The sequence below is a fragment of the Sciurus vulgaris genome, assembly GCF_902686455.1.
Source record: "Sciurus vulgaris genome assembly, chromosome: 10".
In the NCBI taxonomy this organism is placed as follows: domain Eukaryota; kingdom Metazoa; phylum Chordata; class Mammalia; order Rodentia; family Sciuridae; genus Sciurus; species Sciurus vulgaris.
This window is the reverse complement of record NC_136470.1, coordinates 88,370,342-88,389,733: the sequence shown is the minus strand read 5'-3', so window position 1 is coordinate 88,389,733 and position 19,392 is coordinate 88,370,342. Positions and strand designations below refer to the sequence as shown.

General features: G+C 35.7%; 1 protein-coding gene across 5 annotated transcripts in view; it reads left to right on the top strand.

Annotated features, from left to right (window-relative positions):
- The window catches only part of VPS8 (VPS8 subunit of CORVET complex), a 262,885-nt gene that overhangs the window by 169,058 nt on the left and 74,435 nt on the right, over positions 1 to 19,392 (top strand). For 4 of the 5 annotated variants that reach the window (XM_079100598.1, XM_079100596.1, XM_079100597.1 and 1 more), the window contains 3 exons: positions 5,933 to 6,036; positions 15,320 to 15,401; positions 15,739 to 15,821. In XM_079100598.1, coding sequence (XP_078956724.1) covers positions 5,933 to 6,036; positions 15,320 to 15,401; positions 15,739 to 15,821 — 269 coding nt within the window. Of the gene's footprint in view, positions 1 to 5,932; positions 6,037 to 15,319; positions 15,402 to 15,738; positions 15,822 to 18,074; positions 18,186 to 19,392 lie in introns of all 5 variants that reach the window. The other variant, XR_013757268.1, reaches the window with a different exon arrangement.

Below are 19,392 nucleotides of genomic sequence, written 5' to 3'. Positions count from 1 at the left end.
AGTATTGGAATGAGTTCTTCTTTGAAGGTCTTGTAGAACTTGGCTGAGAATCTGTCTGGTCCTGGGCTTTTCTTGGATGGTAGATTTTTAATGGCTTCTTCTATTTCATTGCTTGATATTGATCTGTTTAAATCATGTATGTCCTCCTGGTTCAGTTTGGGCGGAGCATACGTCTCTAGAAATTTGTCAATGTCTTCAGTAGTTTCTATTTTGTTGGAATACAGATTTTCAAAGTAGCTTCTCATTATGTTCTGTATCTCAGTGGTGTCTGTCATGATATTTCCTTTTGCATCATGTATTTTAGTAATTTGAGTCTTCTCTCTCCTCTTTGTTAGTGTGGCTAAGGGTTTATCTATTTTGTTTACTTTCTCAAGGAACCAACTTTTTGTTATGTCAATTTTTTGAATAGTTTCTTTTGTTTCAATTTCATTGATTTCAGCTCTGATTTTAATTATTTCCTGTCTTCTACTACTTTTGCTGTTATTCTGTTCTTCTTTTTCTAGGGCTTTGAGCTGTAATGTTAGGTCATTTAATTGTTGACTCTTCATTCTTTTCTGGAATGCGCTCCATGCAATGAATTTTCCTCTGAGTACTGCTTTCATAGTGTCCCAGAGATTTTGATATGTTGTATCATCATTCTCATTGACCTCTAAGAATTTTTTAATCTCCTCCCTGATGTTTTTTGTTATCCATGTTTCATTCAATAGCATATTATTTAGTCTCCAAGTCTTGGAGTAATTTCCTTTTTTTATTTTGTCACTGATTTCTACTCTCAGGCCATTATGATCTCATAGAACACAAGGCAGTATCTCTATTTTTTTTGCATTTCCTAAGGGCTGCTTTGTGGCATAACACATAGTCTATTTTCGAGAAGGTTCCATGTGCTGCTGAGAAGAAAGTATATCCGCTCGTTGATGGATCGAATGTTCTATATATGTCTATTAAGTCTAGGTTATTGATTGTGTTATTGAGTTCTATGGTTTCTTTGGTTGGATTGTGTTTGGAAGATCTATCTAGTATTGACAGCGGTGCGTTAAAGTCACCCAGAATTATTGTGTTGTGGTCTGTGTGATTCTTGAAATTGAGAAGGATTTGTTTGATGTACAGGGATGCACCATTGTTTGGGGCATAAATATTTATGATGGTTACGTCTTCCTGGTTTATGGTTCCCTTAAGCAGTATGAAATGTCCTTCTTTATCCCTTCTGACTAACTTTGGCTTGAAGTCCACTTTATCTGATATAAGGATGGAAATCCCCACTTTTTTCTGAGTCCATGTGCATGGTAGGTTTTTTCCCATCCTTTCACGTTTAGTCTGTGGATGTCTTTTTGTATGAGATGAGTCTCTTGCAGGCAGCATATTGTTGGGTCTTTCTTTTTAATCCATTCTGCCAGTCTATGTCTTTTGATTGATGAGTTTAGGCCATTAACGTTCAGGGTTATTATTGAGAAATGATTTGTATTCCCAGTCATTTGGTTTATTTTTGGTTTTTAAGTTAGCTTGGTTTCTCCTTTGAGTGGTTTTTCTCTAAGGTAGTTCCTCCCTTTGCTGACCTCCATTGTTGTTTTTCATTTCCTCCTCATGGAATATTTTGTTGAGAACATTCTGTAGTGCAGGCTTTCTATTTGTAAGTTCTTTTAACTTTTGTTTATCATGGAAGGATTTTATTTCATCTTCAAATCTGAAGGTTAGTTTTGCTGGGTATAGGATTCTTGGTTGACAACCATGTTCTTTCAGAGCTTGAAATATGTTGTTCCAGGCCCTTCTAGCTTTTAGAGTTCCGGTTGAGAAGTCGGCTGCTATCCGTATTGGTCTCCCCCTATATGTAATCTGATGCTTTTCTCTCGTGGCCTTCAAAATCCTATCTTTATTTTGAATGTTAGGCATTTTCATTATAATGTGCCTTGGTGTGGATCTGTTGTGATTCTGTGCATTTGGTGTTCTGTAAGCCTCTTGTATTTGATTTTCCATTTCATTCTTCAGGTTTGGGAAATTTTCTGCTATTATTTCATTGAATAGGTTGTTCATTCCTTTGGTTTGTATCTCTGTGCCTTCCTCAATCCCAGTAATTCTTAAATTTGGTCTTTTCATGATGTCCCATAGTTCTTGGAGATTCTATTCATGATTTCTTACCATCTTCTTTGTTTGGGTGACTTTATATTCAAGATTAAATATTTTGTCTTCATTGTCTGAGGTTCTGTCTTCCAAGTGGTCTAGTCTCTTGGTGATGCTTTCCATTGAGTTTTTTAATTTGGTTTATTGTCTCCTTCCTTTCAAGGATTTCCGTTTGTTTTTTTTTTTTTTGAGAATCTCTATTTCTTTTTTGAAATGATCTTTTGCTTCTTGCAGTTGCTCTTTCAGCTTATTGGTATTATCATTCATTGCCTGCATTTGCTCTCTTATCTCATCCTTTGCTTCAAAGGATTCTTAATCATGTATAATCTGAAGTCCTTTTCTGACGTTTCTTCTAACATACTGTCATTGGATTCTATTACTATAGAATCTAGAGTTGTTTGGATCATTTTCTTCCCTTGTTTTTTCATGTTGTTCATGTATCTTCCCCTCTAGCAGTGCAGATCTGGGGTATTGCAGATATCCCCCTATAGGCTTATAGTGGCCCTATAGGTTTCCAAAACCCTTTCTTTAAGGGGAGATCAATATTAGCAGTGCCCAAATCAGACACTATGCAATCCTAGACCAAATAGCCCCTATGGGGACAATAACAAAATTGTCATAATAAACAAAATGAGTTCAAATGTTATCTTTGATAAAACAAACAGGTTTGCAATAAGGTCTGCAGTTTCTAATGGAGGACAGGGAGGATGCAGAGCGATGTAGAATATGGCTGTTAATGGGATAAGAAAAGAATATACAGAAGTTCTAGAAAATAGAAAGGGTGAGAATGTAATCAAAAGAAATCGGATTTTAGCATGCAAAAAAGGGAGAAAGAGACTCTGAGGGAACAGGTAAACAAAAGGAAAAGAAAGCAAGAAAGTAAAGAAATAAAAACTTAAATTTTTTTTAAAAAGGAGAAAAAAGAAAATCTGTATAACCGTCATATACTAATGAAACCTCCCAGTGTTCAGTAGCCTTATGCATGAGAGGTACCTGACAATGAGCTTCAAGCCTCCAGCAGGTGTCTCAGGATGGGATTTGCCTTTGCCCCACCCGAAGGTTGGAGCTAGGGCTTCCAGGATTATCCAAGATGGCCGCTCTGGCTTCAAAATGTGTTGGCAAATGGGGAGTTGCAGCTGAGGGGTGGACGTGGTCAGCTGGAGGTCCTGGAGACGGGATGCAGTTGGTCCAGCAGGGGTCCTGGGGGTCCAGTGTGTTTGGTGTAGTTGTGGGATCCTGGAGGCTGGGTGCAATCAGTCGGTGTGGATTCCCGGTGATAGGGCTCAGTCAGTTGGTCTGGGGGTCCTGGCAGCAGGGAGCAGTCAGTTGATGTGAGGGCCCCAGAGGCAGGGAGTGATAGGTCGGGCTGAGGGATCCTGGAGATGGGGCTCAGTCAGTCTGGCCAGGGGTCCTACAGGGCCTGGCTGTTGTCTCAAAATGGCGGCAGCCACGTGTAATCAAACCTGCTGGTACTGTGACAGTGAACTTCCAGGTGACAGCAGGCAGCTGGTGCTCCACTGGCGGTCTGCGGTCAGTCTGCTGGCAGCTGTCGGACGATCAGGAGGTGAACCTCGAGCGTTGGGTGATGGATAGGGGTAAGGTAGGCGATGGACAGGCGAGAGGCAGGCAAATGGCAGATGATAGACGCCTGACAGTGAGCAATCTGCTCTCAAAAAAGGCGTCGATATGCTGGCAGATTGCAGGTCATCACAGCAGACAAATGGGGTAAACACCGGGGGATCGATAAGCAGCAAAAACTGCCTCACCAAGAAACAGATATCCTCTGCTTGAATCTGGCGTTATGGAGTGACAGGGAACGCAGCCTCCCTCTAGTCCGCCATGTTGGATCTCTCAACATTTTTCTCTTTAAATTTAATGTCTGAGAATAATTTTTCAGACAATAATGAAAGTACAAAGTATATTTCTCCAAAATGGGCTGGGGATGTGGCTCAGTGAGCGAGTACCTGAGTTCAATCCCTGATACCCCCTCCCCCTACAACAAAATTGGTATGATTTGTAGGTGGTATATCTAGAGAAGCCAGTTTTTTAAGTTACAATAAGGATAAATTTTCCAGTAATAGTCTTGTAACCAGTCCAGTAATAGCCATCTGCTTTCAGATTCAGTTTTGACAATATGCTTAAAAATTTTGAAGCATTTGCTACTTTCAAGACATTGTGCTTAGTTCCTGTGGGCTATAGACAGATACCTAAAACATGTGCCTCCCCTGAAGAACTAGTCTCAAAAAGGAGTCGAATACAAATTAACACTCTAAAACAAGTTGAATGGAGTGCCCCAAAGTAGCAAAGGAGTGTGGAAAACTAGGGAACTGTTTGTGACCCATGAGTCGAGAGTTTTGTGTTAGATGTCACCTTAAAGTAAGACCAGAGGAGAACTAGGAGTTTAATAGACTAAGTGAGACAAAAGTCTTCTGGGTTGAAGAGGACATGAGTGTGAAGTGCCTGGTTTCTAACCTCAGAGATTAAGAAATAATCTGGTGGTACTAGGGCACCAAGGGTGAGAAGATGAGCAATACTTAGTGTCAGAAGCTTACTACATTCTGTTTCTAAGCATTAGGAATTTTTAATTGTTTTTATGGAAGGAAGTAATATGTTTGGACTTGTGCTTAAGAAAATCCTAGCAACAGTATAAAAGGGAATGGAGTCAATATTTGGATGTCAAAAGTTTGGTGAAGGGGTTGAGGTTATAGCTGAGTGGTAGAGCACTTGCCTAGTATGTGTGAGGCACTGGGTTCAGTCCTCAACTCCACCTAAAAATAAGTAAAATAAAATAAAGGTATTGTGTGCATCTACAACTAATAAGAATATTTAAAAAAAAAAAAGTTCAGGAAAGAGACTGTTGCAGTGGCAGATACGCAGAATTCTGCCAGGGTAACAGTGGTGGGCACAGGCAAGTACAGAATTAGAAGTGACAAAAATGAGCACTTTATTTGAATGTGTGGAATTAAGGAAAGGGAAGCATCAAACATAATGAAGATTTATAAACTGGTTAACTTATCGATACTGGCTCCATTAACTTTGTTTGGAAATATGTGGGGAGAAGCAGATTTGAAATGAGGAAGTTGGACTCTGCGCATATAAAGTTCAAAATGCATGCACGACATCCACTTGGAGATTGTGTCCTAGGGTCATTTGAAAATTCAGCCTACAGATTATGAATGGAGTAAAAGCTGAAGTGTACATTTTAAACATTTTGTTTTCCTTTTAAATATTCATATATATTTTTAGTTATAGGTGGACCTTTATTTTATTTATTTATATGTGGTGCTGAGAATCAAATCCAGTGCCTCTACACATGCTAGGCAAGCACTCTGTCACCGAGCCCCAACCCCAGCCCTAAAGTGTACCTTTTAAAGTTATTAACAAAAGCATGAGAGTTGAAACCACAGGAGTGGCTGAAATCATTGAAAAATGAGAGAAAAAAATATAAGACAGGATCTTAGGTAAACACCTACATTTAAAACAGAGAGGAAAAGACGGTAGAGCAAGAAGTGCGAAGGGTAATCACTTTGCTAACTAATCCACAGACAGATGATTCCCATAACCAAAGCATATTGAGATGCTAAATACAATGTGCTTTATGTGTACTTTGAATGTCAAACATTTATATAGAACACTCCTATTGCCCAAAATGATATTTAAATCTACTAAATCTCAGTGTTAGGTCTCATGGATGATAGAATTTCTTAGAATAGAAAATTAAAGCTATGCAAAGGAAAGAGAATTTCATTTTTCACAGAAGCTCTGAGATTATCAGAAACATGTCTGAAAGTAATGTTTTTGCTCTTTCTGAATCTAGATATCAAAGAACTTGCCTCCCTGAAGGATGTTGAAGATACTATGGTAGACACAATTGCTCTTTGCCAGAGAAATTCACATAATTTGAACCAGCAGCAACGAGAGGTAGGTGAAGGACTGCTTAGGAATTTTAAATCCTCTTCAGCTCTGAAACAAGAATTAATTCTATTTCCACTGCCCTGTCAGCCACCTGAATTTAATTCAGCTGGCATTAATCACTTTTAGTGTTCCCAGGAGTATAAGGCTCCTGAAGTTATTATGAAGAGTGTTTGGCCTCTTTCTTCTCACAAAAGGCTTTATGGTTCTTAAATTTGGCTGTGTAGAAAAATGTAAGGTTCATGACTATGAGATGTCCCTGATGTTTTTGGACTGAGATTTTGTGTATTCCTTGTAGTGGTGCTATGGATACGTGAACATTTATCATCTTTTCTGTTCCCTGTGGATGAAAGTAAGCATGAAGAACTGGAGCAGAGCTCTCAAGGGATATGAGAAAAGGTCAAAGAAGGATATGATATAGTAGTTCTTAGTCTTGGCTGCACATTAGAGTCACCTGGGGAGCTTTGAAAAATCTTGTTGCTCAGACTGCACCCCAGATTAATTAAATGAAACTCTCTGGGACTGGGAACCAGTCATCAGTATGTTTTAAAGCTCCCTATGTGATTCCTGTGTAGAGCCACGGTTGGAACCACTGCTGTAACAGACCTCAGATTGCACAAAGGAAGAAAACAAAACTGAAGGAGGTATAGATGAGCACCTAGTGCGAGTATTAGTTACAGCAGTGAAGCAGAAACTATGGGGCAAGATGTGATTGACAGCTAAATTCTGCAGTGGCTTTAAGAAGTAGAATTATATCATTTCTCTGAACCTGCTTCTGTAGGGTTTAGGTCTGACACCATACCACCTGAGCTCTTTCCATAGCATGGGTTTCTAAAATGGCAACAGCTAATTTTTCATAAATATTTTGTTGGATATGAAAACAAATATTGGTACAGTTTCTGTTCTCATGAGATGAATAAATTTCTCCTTTAGGTTTTTGTCAAGGATTTTGTTATTTTTACTTTTTTATATTTATAGTTTTAAATTTTGTGCATTGTAGATATACAAAAGGTATATGTATTTCATATACCTATGAGATTCACTATGGTATATTCATATATGTACATGGGAAGGTTTGATTAGATTCATTCAGCTATACTTCCCTTTTCCCATCCCCCCTCCCCCCTCACTGATCTCTGTTCTATTTTCATAGAATTCTACACCTCCCCTTTTTCTTCCTTCCTTCCTTTTATCCCCTTATTTTGGTCTACCTTCCTCATATGAGAGAAAACATTTGACTCGTGACTTTCTAGGTCAAGCTTATTTCACTTAGCATGATATTCTCTAGTTCTATCCATTTACCAACACATGCCATAATTTCATTCTTCTTTATGTCTGAGTAAAACTCCATTGTGTGTGTGTGTGTGTGTGTGTGTATACACACACATACATACACATACAGCCATCACATTTTCTTTATTCATTCATCCGTTAATAGGCACCTAAGCTGGTTCCATAACTTGTCTAATACGAATTATACTGCTACAATTGCTGATGTAGCTGCATTCCTATAATATGTTGATTTTTAGATCTTTTGAATATCACTGAAGAGTGGGATACCTGGGTCATGTTGTGGTTGGTTTCATTCCTAGTTTTTGAAGAATCTCCATACTGCTTTCCAATATTCCAACTGCTTTCCAAGTGGTTGTACTAACTTGAGTCCCACCAACAATGTATAAGAGTACCTTTTCTCCCACATCCTGGCAAGTATTTATTATTATTTGTATTCTTGATAACTGCCATTCTGACTAGAGTGAGATGAAATCTTAATGTAGTTTTGATTTGCATATTCCTGAGTGCAAGAGATATTGAACATTTTTTCATATATTTATTGGTCATTTGCATTTCTTCTTTTGAGAAGTATCTGTTTAGTCCTTTTGCCTACTTGTTAATTGGGTTATTTGTTTTTGTTTCGGGTGTTAAGTTTTTTAAGTTCTTTATGTATTCTGGATGTTAATTCCCTGAGGAGCAGGTGGCAAAGATCTTCTCTCATTCTGGTAACTCTCTTTTCATGCTCTTCTTTCCTTCACTATGCTGAAGGTTTTAATTTGATGGCATCCTGCTTATTGACTCCTGGTTTTATTTCTTGCCAGTGTGTTGGAGTATTGAGCCTACATTTTCTTCTAGCAGTTGTAGAATTTCTGGTCTTATTCCTAGGTCTTTGATCCACTTCGAGTTGACTTTTTTTCCATGTGAGAGATAGGGATCAAGTTTCATTCTAGATATGGAGATCTAGTTTTCTGAGCACCATTTGTTTTTGGCACCTTTGCAAGTATCAGGTGACTGTATCTGTGGGTTTGTCTCTGTCTTCTCTTCTATTCCATTGATCTTCACGTTTGCTTTGTGCCTGTACCATGCTGTTTTTTGTTACTAGAGCTCTCTATTATCATCTGAGGTCTGATATTGTGATGCCTCTAGCATTGCTCTTCTTTGTTAGGATTGCTTTGAATATTCTGGATCTCTTATTTTTCCAAATGAATTTTAAAACTGTTTTTTTCTTGATCTGTGAAGAATGTTATCATTGTTATCTTGATAGGGATTGCATTGAATCCGTATTACACTTTTGGTAGTATGGTAGTATGGCCATTTATTAATTCTGCCTATCCAAGAACATAAGAGGTCTTTCTATCATCTAAGGTCTTCTTCAGTTTCTTTCTTCAGAGTTTTGTAGTGTTAACTGTAGAGGTCTTTCATCTCCTCAGTTAGATTTATTCCTAAGTTTATTTTATTTTGAAGTTATTAAGAATGGGATAGTTTTCCTAATATTTTTTTAAAGAGGATTCATTATTGGAGTATAGAAAAAGCAATTGATTTAGGTATGTTGATCTTGTACCTTGCTACTTTATTAAATAGTATTAATTAAGTCCTTTGGTAGAGTTTTCAGGGTCTTATAAATATAGGATCACATCATCAGCAAACAAATTATATGACTTCTTTTCTGGTTTGTATTCTTTTATTTTCCTTCTTTGGCCTGATCGCTCTGGCTAGAGTTTCAAGAACTATATTGAATAAGAGCAATTAGTGTAGACATTCTTGTCTTGTTCCTGGTTTTAGAGGAAATCCTTTCAGTTTTTCTCCGTTAAGTATGATGTTAGCCTTGGGATTGTCTTATATAGCATTTGCAGTGTTGAGGTATGTTCTCTATATCCCTAGTTTCTCTAGTGTTTTAAACATGAAATGGGTACTAGACTTGTCAAATGCTTTTTCTGCATCTATTGAGATCATTTTAATTCTTGTTCCAACTCTATTTATGTGGTAACTTACATTTATCAATGTGCATATGTTGAACCAAACTTGCATCCATGCGATGAAACCCACTTGATCATGGTGCACTGTCTTCTTAATGTGTTTTTGGATGTGGTTTGCCAATATTTTACTAAGAATATTTTCATCTGTTTTCATCAGGGATGTTGGTCTGAAGTTTTCTTTCCTTGTTGTACCTTTGGTTTTGGTATCATGGTAATACTAGCTTCATAGTATGAATTTGGCAATGTATCTCCTTTTCTACTTCATGGAATAATTTAAGGAGGATTGGCATTAGTTCTTTTTTAAAGATCTGCTAAAACTGGACTGAGAATCCATCTGGTCTAGGACTTTACTTCATTGGAAGACTTTTAATATCTGCTTCAGTTTCATTACTTGATATTAGGCTAAGTTTATATCCTCATGATTCAATTTGTGTAGGTCATATGTCTCTAAGAGTTTGTCATTTTCTTATAGATTTTCCAGCTTATTGGAGTATAAATTTTCAAAGTAGTTTCTAATGATTCTGTGTATCTCAGTAGTGTCTGTGTTAATATTTCCTTTTTCATCTCTATTTCTGTTTGAGTCTTCTCTCTGTTTTGGTTTGTTTGGCAAATGATTTATTAATCTTGTTTATTATCTTTCAAAGAATCAACTCTTTGTTTCAATGATCCTTTGTATTTTTTATTCTCAATTTCATTAATTTTGGCTCTGATTTTATTTTTTCCTGTCTTCTGCTGATTTTGATATTGGTTTCTTTTTTTTCCCTATGGCCTTGAGATTTACTGTTAGATTATTTAGTTGGTATTTATTTTTTAATGTAGGAACTTTCCTCTTAGAACTGCCTTCGTACTGTTCCAGGATTTTGATATATCTCTATTCTCATTTTTTTTTTTAAGAATTTTTAAAAATTTCCTCCCCTGATTTCTTCTGTAATCCATTCTTCATTCAAAAGTGTATTATTTAGGGGCTGGGGTTGTGACTCAGTGGTAGAATGTGTGCCTAGCAAGTGTGAGGTACTGGGTTTGATTCTTAGTACCACATAAAAATAAATAAAATTAAAAAATAAAAAAGTCCATCAACAACTAAAAAATATTTTTTAAAATGCATATTATTTCGTCTCCAGGTGTCAGAGTAGTTTCTGGTTTTTATTGTCATTGATTTCTAATTCCATTTCATTATGGTCTGATAGGACCATGAATTTTTTTTTAATTTACTGAGATTTGCTTTGTGCCCTACAATATGCTGTTTTACAGAATGTGCCATGTGCTACTGAGAAAAAAGTGAATTCAGTTGTTGATGGATGAAATATTCTATACATGTCTATTAGGTTCATTTGCTGAGTAGTATTTTTTGTTCTGAAGAATCTTTACTTAGTTTATATCTGGATGACTTATCTGGTGGTGAGAGAGGTGTGTTGAAATCACCCAGTATTTTTGTAGTGTGGTCTGTTTGATTCTTAATCTTCTTCTGTTTATTTTGTTGCTGTCTGGAGGTGAGGAGATGCTGTGTTGATTTAATTTCTTTTAGTATGGCTGGTCAGCTGTGAGTTCCACAAAATGGCTGCCATGTCCAACACACTTTTTTTCTCATGATTTGGGTTAAACAGCTTGATTTTTTTCAGTGACCCCACCACTGCTCCTGTTGCATTATTATTTTTTCTGCTTTTCTTTCCACTTGATGATTCAGGAGTGAGCTTATATGTTTTTTTCTCTTGCTCTTTCTCTCTCTTGCCCCTCTTCCTTCCCCATTTCTGGTCTAGGTTGAGGTTAAGGATCTCTGCTCTTATTTTCTGCTTCAGTAAGTCTTTCCAGGACTCAGACTGTTTAATATTGGATCTTAGAACATTTATTCTGTCACTTCCCTTTCCAGTCAGCTGTTTCTTCACTGCCTCCTCTCTGTGCTATGGAGAAATTGGCAATCGCCACCTCGCCACCTAGCTCTGCTCCTCTGTCTTCAGTCAAGGATTTTTCAAGGTCATAAAATATGAAAATTCTTTAGCATATAAATTGTGCATAACAAACACATTTGCATATAGATTTTTTATTTATAAAAAGCTGTTTTATGAAATGATACTCATTTTTAAAAAGCATGCATTATAGAAAGTTACAGAGAAAAATATTGTTTTTTTTTTAAATTACCAATATATTTGTCCAGTCACCCAGAAATAACCATCATCATTTGGTAAAATCACTGTAGATATTTTTTTGTCTGCTGAAGTTGATATGATTTTAGAAAAATTGAATCAAATAATATTTGCTTTCAAAAATATTATAGTCAGTCTCCTCTAGGAAGCTTATATAAAACTGAGGGGTTTTTAATTTTCAGATAAATGTTTCTTTACCATATTTTCTGTTAATAAATCTAACATTTAAAAATCAGAATAACTATAATAAAGTAATATTATGTTTATAATTACACTTCAGTTTTTATTATGTGTACAGTGACCCCAGTGCAAGTAAGGAAATGCACATGAACTGACCCTTGCTTCCTAATATCCCCTCTCTGTCCTCCTAATTTTAATTAGTTTAGTTATTATGCCTTATTAAGATTTTTAATACTTATTTTCTATATCCGTAAGTTCCATATTTGTTTAATATTTATTTAAATGCGTTATGGACTTAGTACCAGTTCTTTTACCAAGATTTTTCCATTCCTGAGTTTTTATTATTTATCTTTCAGTTGATGGTTGTATTTGGACATGTTTATATTTTGATAGAGAAACATGGAAGTATAGACATCTTACAGTTTTGTTTATGTAATGCTAAGCTTTTGTGGTTTTATTTCTTTTTTATTTGTTCTAATTAGTTGCACATGACAGAATGCATTTTGACGTATTATACATAAATGGAGTGTAACTTCTCATTCTTCTGGTTGTACATGATGTAGAGTTATGACAATCATGTAATCATATATGCACATAGGGTAATAATGTCCAATTCATTCTATTATCCTTCCTACCCTCGACCCCCTCCCTTCCCTTCACTCCCCTCTGTCTAATCCCTTCCTACCCTAGCTCCGCCCCCATTGTGAATTTAGCATCCAATTATCAGAGAAAACATTCAGCCTTTGGTTCTTTGGGATTGGCTTATTTTGCTTTAATGCTAAGCTATTCAAAAGATGTTTTGTCTATCTCCTCTCTAATATATTTTCAATACCTTCCTTCTTCACATGGTAAATTTAAGAAAAAAGACAATTTTTGGTATCTCTTTAAAATATAATAGTTTAGGTACACTTAAATGAAATAGTCCAGATTCATAGATATTAATAGAGTTAAATATAGAATCCATATTAGGGATTGTTTTTTCTATAGATGAACTCTGTAGCTCTTAATCAAAGATGGATTTTTGCCACTTTGATGTGGCAAAAGGAAAATTAATTTTTCTAATTAAAAAATACATCTGGGTTGGAATTTGTTCCTTTTGATAAAGTCGTTAGATGTTAGACCTCTTTCTATTCTTTTAAATGTTCACTTCTTTAAGATTGGTATTAGACCCATTTACTAGCTGCATGTAAGAGAAGTCTATCTATAAGACAAATCTGCCTCTCTTCCTTGTTACACACATACCACTCTGTATGGCCACTCCCACTAATAACTGATTTCTGCTTCATTTCTAAACAGATTTAACAACTACAAAAATTTGAGTGTTCATTTTTATGTAAATACTATTTTATGAAAATGTTGTTTTTATGTAATACTAAATGTTAAGTTTGGGGAATTTTAATGACTGCTTTGTTTCTTTTTATTTTGTTTTGTATTGGAGAAAGTGAGAACAAGAACTGTTGCCACAGACCCTACAGTAATTGCAAAATTTGAGATATCCAAAGCTTAATAATGATTCCCCACCAGAAATTTCATAGGAAGATTACACCCCTGGAAGTTGGGGTCTCGGTTCTTTTCCCTGGGAGAGTCTCAAAGCACCTAGCCTACCTTTGCATATCTATCTACGTTGCTACCCCAATGTCCTTTGGGAATGTACAACAAGGACTATGCCTCTGTTATGCTTGTAATTCTCTGAAAAGAAAACTGTTATATTCCATAAGAAAGTAATTCAGGTTTAGTCATGTTGGTCTCTCAGGAAATGGGATTGTCATTTTAGTGGAGGGTAATTTTAACCTGTGGGTTTTTAGAATTATCCATGTTAACATTTTAAGAATCAATATTAAAGAGTAAGATAAAAATATTTAAAGGTTGTTTAGCATATAGTTAGTAGTAATGTGGAGATTTAATGGAAGAAGAATAACTATAGGGCGTGAACATGTCCCATGCTTTCTTATCTGACATTTAGAAAGCAGGAATAACACCTTTAAAAAGATAATTCTCCTAAATTGTCTGAATTAAGTAAGAAAATTTAAAATCAAATTTCTTTTTTCTTTTCTTTTTTTTAAGAATGAAAGGAATAGGATTTATTTAAGTGTGAAGAACAGAAAAAGAGCTCTTACAGGGGCAAAGCTGATAGGGGTTGCCCCAAAATCAAATTTCTGAACATAATTAATATAAAAACCAGAAGGTAAAAATTACTTATGTCATATGCCTAATTTACAGAAGACCACAAAATACACAGAAATAAATGATATGTTTGCAAAGCCAAGTTAAAATAGGCAACTAAAGGTAACTTTAATGAAATTAAGAATAAAATACAGGATTAAAAGTTCATGAAGACTGTTAAAATGAATGAAAATTTCCATGAAATAGGGAACTGCTGGTAAAAGTAATATGACCAAAGTATCTGATGAACTTAATGAAAAATTAACAGTATAAAATCTGGCCTTAACCTCCACCGGGGACAGATAAAGCCTTCCTAGTAGATATCTTCACCCAGCGGGGAAGTCTGCAAGACGCTTAGCGAGTTCTCCTTTGCTTCAACACTCCCAGATCTTCATTGCCAGTCACCACAGTAGGAGTGGTACAGGATGTATTCTCTTCTTTAAAGAACCTCTTTTATCTTTGTCAATACTAACTTTTCCTCCTGTCTCCTGGATAATTTCAATAATTGGTTGCTCCTGAGATACTGGGTTAGGACATTTGTGAATTATTACCCAACAAGAAAATATGTTTGAGCTATTCAAATGTATTAGCTTGATTTTTATAGTAAATATTTTCCTGAAACTTGGACACACAGAATTTGGAATCACACAGCTGATTTACTATAGCATAATATTTGGAAAATTACTTAATTTCTATTAACTTCAATTTCTTACCTCAAGTAAAGATAACACCTACTGTATAAGGTTATTATGAGATTAAAATGACGAAATATGTGTAAGTCTTTTAACACAGTGCCTAGCAGAGTAGCAGTAAATAAATGGTAGATCTACTTGTTTATCTCTTGATAAAGTTGTTAATGCTGACTGAGATAATATTAACTGTTACTTCCTGGACTGTGAAATTTAGTAAATACAAATAATTCTTTTTTCTTTTAATTTTTTTTTTTTTAGTTGTAGGTGCACACAATACCCTTAATTTATTTATTCATTTTTATGTGGTGCTGAGAATCAAACTCAGCGTCTCACACATGCTAGACAAGCACTCCACCACTGAATCACAACCCCAGCCCCTACAAATAATTCTTGGCAAAGGAAAACATTTTTAATAACCTTTATTCATTTATCTTGCTTGACATTGCTGAAGAAAAGGTAGAAGAGGGTAGCTGTGGGGATTATTTAGTCCTTTCAGTGGTACATGAAGTTATTCAGGCTTTCTCAGTGGTACATTTATGCTAAAGTAGGTAAGAACCTAGTAGAAGCTTTTCCTTGCTTCCTTGAGCCTACCCTCTCTAGAGATACAAAATTGCAATTCCAAGTCTTCCTTATGTTTCCCAAGGCTGCATGGAAAAGATCTCTTTAGCTTTGGTCTCTGCTTTTAATGCTTTTTCTCTTCCTATTCAAATGTTCCCTTTTTTTTTTTTTTTTTTTTTTTTTTTCTAATTTTTACCAACAAATGTACATGGAAAGTACATTTCAACCTGCAAAACACTGTGCTAATACTCATTATTTCAAAAGTAACAGAAGTTGGTTTTTCTTTGGTTACCTCTGACCCACCCTATAGGCACTCTGGTTTCCATTATTGGAGGCAATGATGGCTCCTCAGAAGCTGTCCAGTTCAGCTGCCCCTCCTCTACACTCTGAAGGTAAGTTCATCAGAACCACAGTGACAGGGTCGCCTCTATCGTCACCTAATTTTTATCTACAGATACTGTCATTATGACATATTTTCTCAATTTCTTATTTTCCTTAATGAAACCATATTGTAGCATCAGTCTCATCTTTCAGGTTTGTTCTTTTTGTTATGCTCGTTATATAGCTTATCTTTTCAGTGTTATCAACAGCTTATCTAAAAATATCAAACTGGACTTGGTTAACCAAGTTTTTAAGAAGTTATTATATAAGTCCACTATTTCCCCCTGAATCTCAGGGTGAAAACTCTTATTCTAAACTAACTTTAATATTAACATTTTGTTACAACAGCTCTGAAGTCTTTGACCATGCAAGTTTTAAACAGCATGGCAGCATTTATTGCCCTTCCGTCAATCTTGCAAAGAATATTACAGGTGAGTTAAAGAAGGGGGGAGGCTATATGTTGATTGGGTTCCACTAATATTTTACAAGTAAATTGGACTAATGTTTAAATGGGTCTCAAGCATAATGCAGCCGCATTTTACAATTAACTAAATATCTAATTTGTATTAATCCTTGAATCTTTTCTGTTACTCCATGGGTATGGATGTGCTTGTTATAACTGACCTTCAGTTAGGGTGTGCAGCCTTCAGAAGGTTACTATTCCCTTGGGATCCAGGCATACATGCTTCCTATTGCTGTGTCAACTGGGAGAGAATGATCATGTATTTCCATCTGATTTTACTTTTTAGATTAAAAAAAAGATAACCTAAAAATTATTAATATAGACATTTATTGACCATTGATTGTTATTTAGGTTTTATAACTCATTCTGAAACTATTTTTATGTTTCAGTCTCATCCCCAGCTCTAAATTCTAGCTGGCTTTTTGTCCTAAGTCTTTGTGGGAATCATCATTTCTACCCGTTTCCTTCAGAAAAAAAAAAAAAAAAAAGAAAAGAAAAGAAAATTTATATCTTCTCAACTTCATCAAAAAGAGAACACTAAAAATACAGTAAGATATATTTTTAGAAAAACCTGAGAACATTCTTGGAGAAACAGCAGGAATTATACTTACAGTCCATTTTGTCTTCCCTCACTTTCTGGGTTAGAGAGACATATATAAATGTATATGTAATGCAATGCCATTGGTCTTTATACTTTTCACATGTTTTTCATCTTATCACATTGTCTGTCTGAGCTCTCCATGCCCTTTTAGGACTCTCCAAGCTCCATTTCCCGTGTGGTGGGAAGCCTCTGGGCTTTTACTGATAAAGACCACAGCATCTAGTAATCTCTGTCATCACGTAGTACACTGTCATTAAGAACATACATTTACATGTATCTCATTGGATCCTTGGCAACTATCAAGTGTTGAGTAATTCTTTAATACAGACAACTTCTCATATTCATTTAAAATATATTAATCATAAAAATTTTAATCATATATAAAGTAATATCTCTACAAGGCAGGGGTATTTTACCAAGTAAATTCAGAAGAAAAGAAATTCTAAAGCCAAAAGTGGGTTCTCTCTTAGTGTATGTCTGTTTTGTTTTGATTTGTTTCGGGTACTGGGAGTTTAACACAGGGGCAGTTTACCACTGATTTACAATCCCAGCCACTTTTTAATTTTTATTTTGTGACAGGTTCTCAGTAAGTTGCTTAGGGCCTCACTAAGTTGCTGAGGCTGGCCTTGAACTTGAAATTCTCCTTTCTCAGAAGTCTCCCAAGCTGCTGGGATTGCAGGCATGTGCCCCTGTATGCGGCTCATTGTATATATTTTGCTTATGGAGAGCTTTAACCACATATTACAATATATAAGTTCTAACAAAAACTATCCTTCCCTTGGAAAAGCATATAATATCTTAAAATTTTATATTTCAAAGTTTGCATCTTTGAAACCTCTTAATACCTGAAATCTCCATTTTAAATGTGAGTTATACTGACTTTTATTGTAATCATTTTCTTATTTCTTACTTTCAGTGGCTGTTAACCACTCACTAATCAGGAGAGATATTCTACTTTACCTCATTTATCTTAACCATAGGTTAAAAAGGTTTTATTTTCAAGGTGCTTTTTACAGCTATTTCTTATGAATCACACAACATCTCTTGAGGTAGACGGGACTACTATAACTATTCCTGCTGACAAAGGAGAAAACTGGAGGTTAGAGAAGTTAAATCTCACCCTGCCTTTAGTGGCAGATCCTGGACTAGCACCACAGTCTCTCCTAATTCACATTCTTTTCTGTTGCATCATTAAAACTTACTCATTTTAGTCTCTGCTCTTTTAAGGAGCTAGTCTTTAGTTTGGTAATCATATTTTTCTTTGTCTATTCTTTACATAGATAAATGAAAGACATAGTTCTTGCCCCACAGGAGATTTTATAAGAGACAGAAAATCTTTTGATACATCTATTCATAGGGCTTTAGGCAAGTAATAGTGTCCACCTTTAAGAATTATCTGCTCTAAATCCCATGTAACTGCCATGGAAAACTGCCAGTTCCTACACTCATTCCACATGACAACACCAAGAGCAGCTGTGGGAAAGTGTGACCCTGCCTCTTGGCTCCAACTAATTGATTGACTGAAGATGGGCAGCTGGTTCAATATAGCCAGTCTGTCCTTTTTAGAACTGAACTTGACAAAGATACCTAAGTCTGTCTTTTGCTCTCTGGATTATTTAGGGTACAAATTTCAGGAACTGACAGTGACTTTTCTGTTATATGAACTAGAATGGTGAAAAAAGGATAATCAACAGAGAGAAAAATGAAACACATAAAGAAGAGAATGAACAGGTGTATAAAAAGATTCAAAATACACAAACCAGGAGAGGAGACATTGCTGGGAGAAGATCTTGGTGGCATTTGATTTGATTTCCTCATTCTACTTCTTAAGACTTACTTGCATTCTTTTGCTTAGACTTGAACCATGATAGTACCTTTACAAAAATTATCTTTTTTGAATAAGTTAAACTGAATTGGATTTCTGAATATATATATAGCCAAACGAGTACCAGTAAAAGTTTATATCTGAAACAGACCAGAGGATTTGGAAAGACAGCCTGGAAGAAAAGATGTCTGAGCTGAATCTTTAAGAGCCTAAAGGAAAGAACAGAGATTATTCTAAGCAATAATTTATAAAGACTTTGAGGAGAAAACATGGGGGAGTGGCAATTGTTTAAGTGTACTTAGCACATAGGACAAGAATAAAGAATAACCATGGAACTGAAATTTGGAGAGATAGGCAGGGACTGTGTCCGTAAATGCTTTGTAAACTATGGTAAGGACTTCGGATTTTATTCTAAAGTCAGGTTGTCATAAGATTTTAAGCAAAGAAAGGATAGAATGAGGTTTCTCTTTAGAAGGATCACTCAGTATGCATTATACAAGATGAATTAGAAGGGATTGAGACTAGAGACATAAAGATACAGAGAAGGTAATAGGCGATAGTTTAGGAATTGAACGAAGAATGGAGAAGAGAAGGTAGATTTGGAAATCATTTTAGTGATAGAATTCACTGGACCTCAGCTGTTGTAGGAGGACACACAAAGATATAAGGGGATGTGCAAAGAACCTAGTTAAACTCCTCATTTCAGGTCTGTGTGACTAACAACAGTGGGAGAGTACAAGGCTGACCTTTAGCAGAAGAGGAAAGAAGTGGAGAGGTATACTTGGAAGTCGTCAACATAGACATAGTTGTTAAAGTCTTGAAACTGGATGAATTTTACGAGAAAATGGGTTATCAAGGAAAACAGAACACCAGAGATGGAGTTCTACAAAATGTCTGAGTCAGGCTCTTTTACCTATTTTTGTTTCCTGTTAGATTATATGGACCTTGAAAAGTATGACTAGACTTTACCTCTTACTCTATCACCAGAACCTTAGCCCAGAGCATCTTGCATATAATAAGTACTAAGTAACTATTTCTACAATGCATAAAAATCAAGGATGGAGGAATTCTACTTCTGGCCAAGATGGAATAACAGATAACCAAACTACTGTC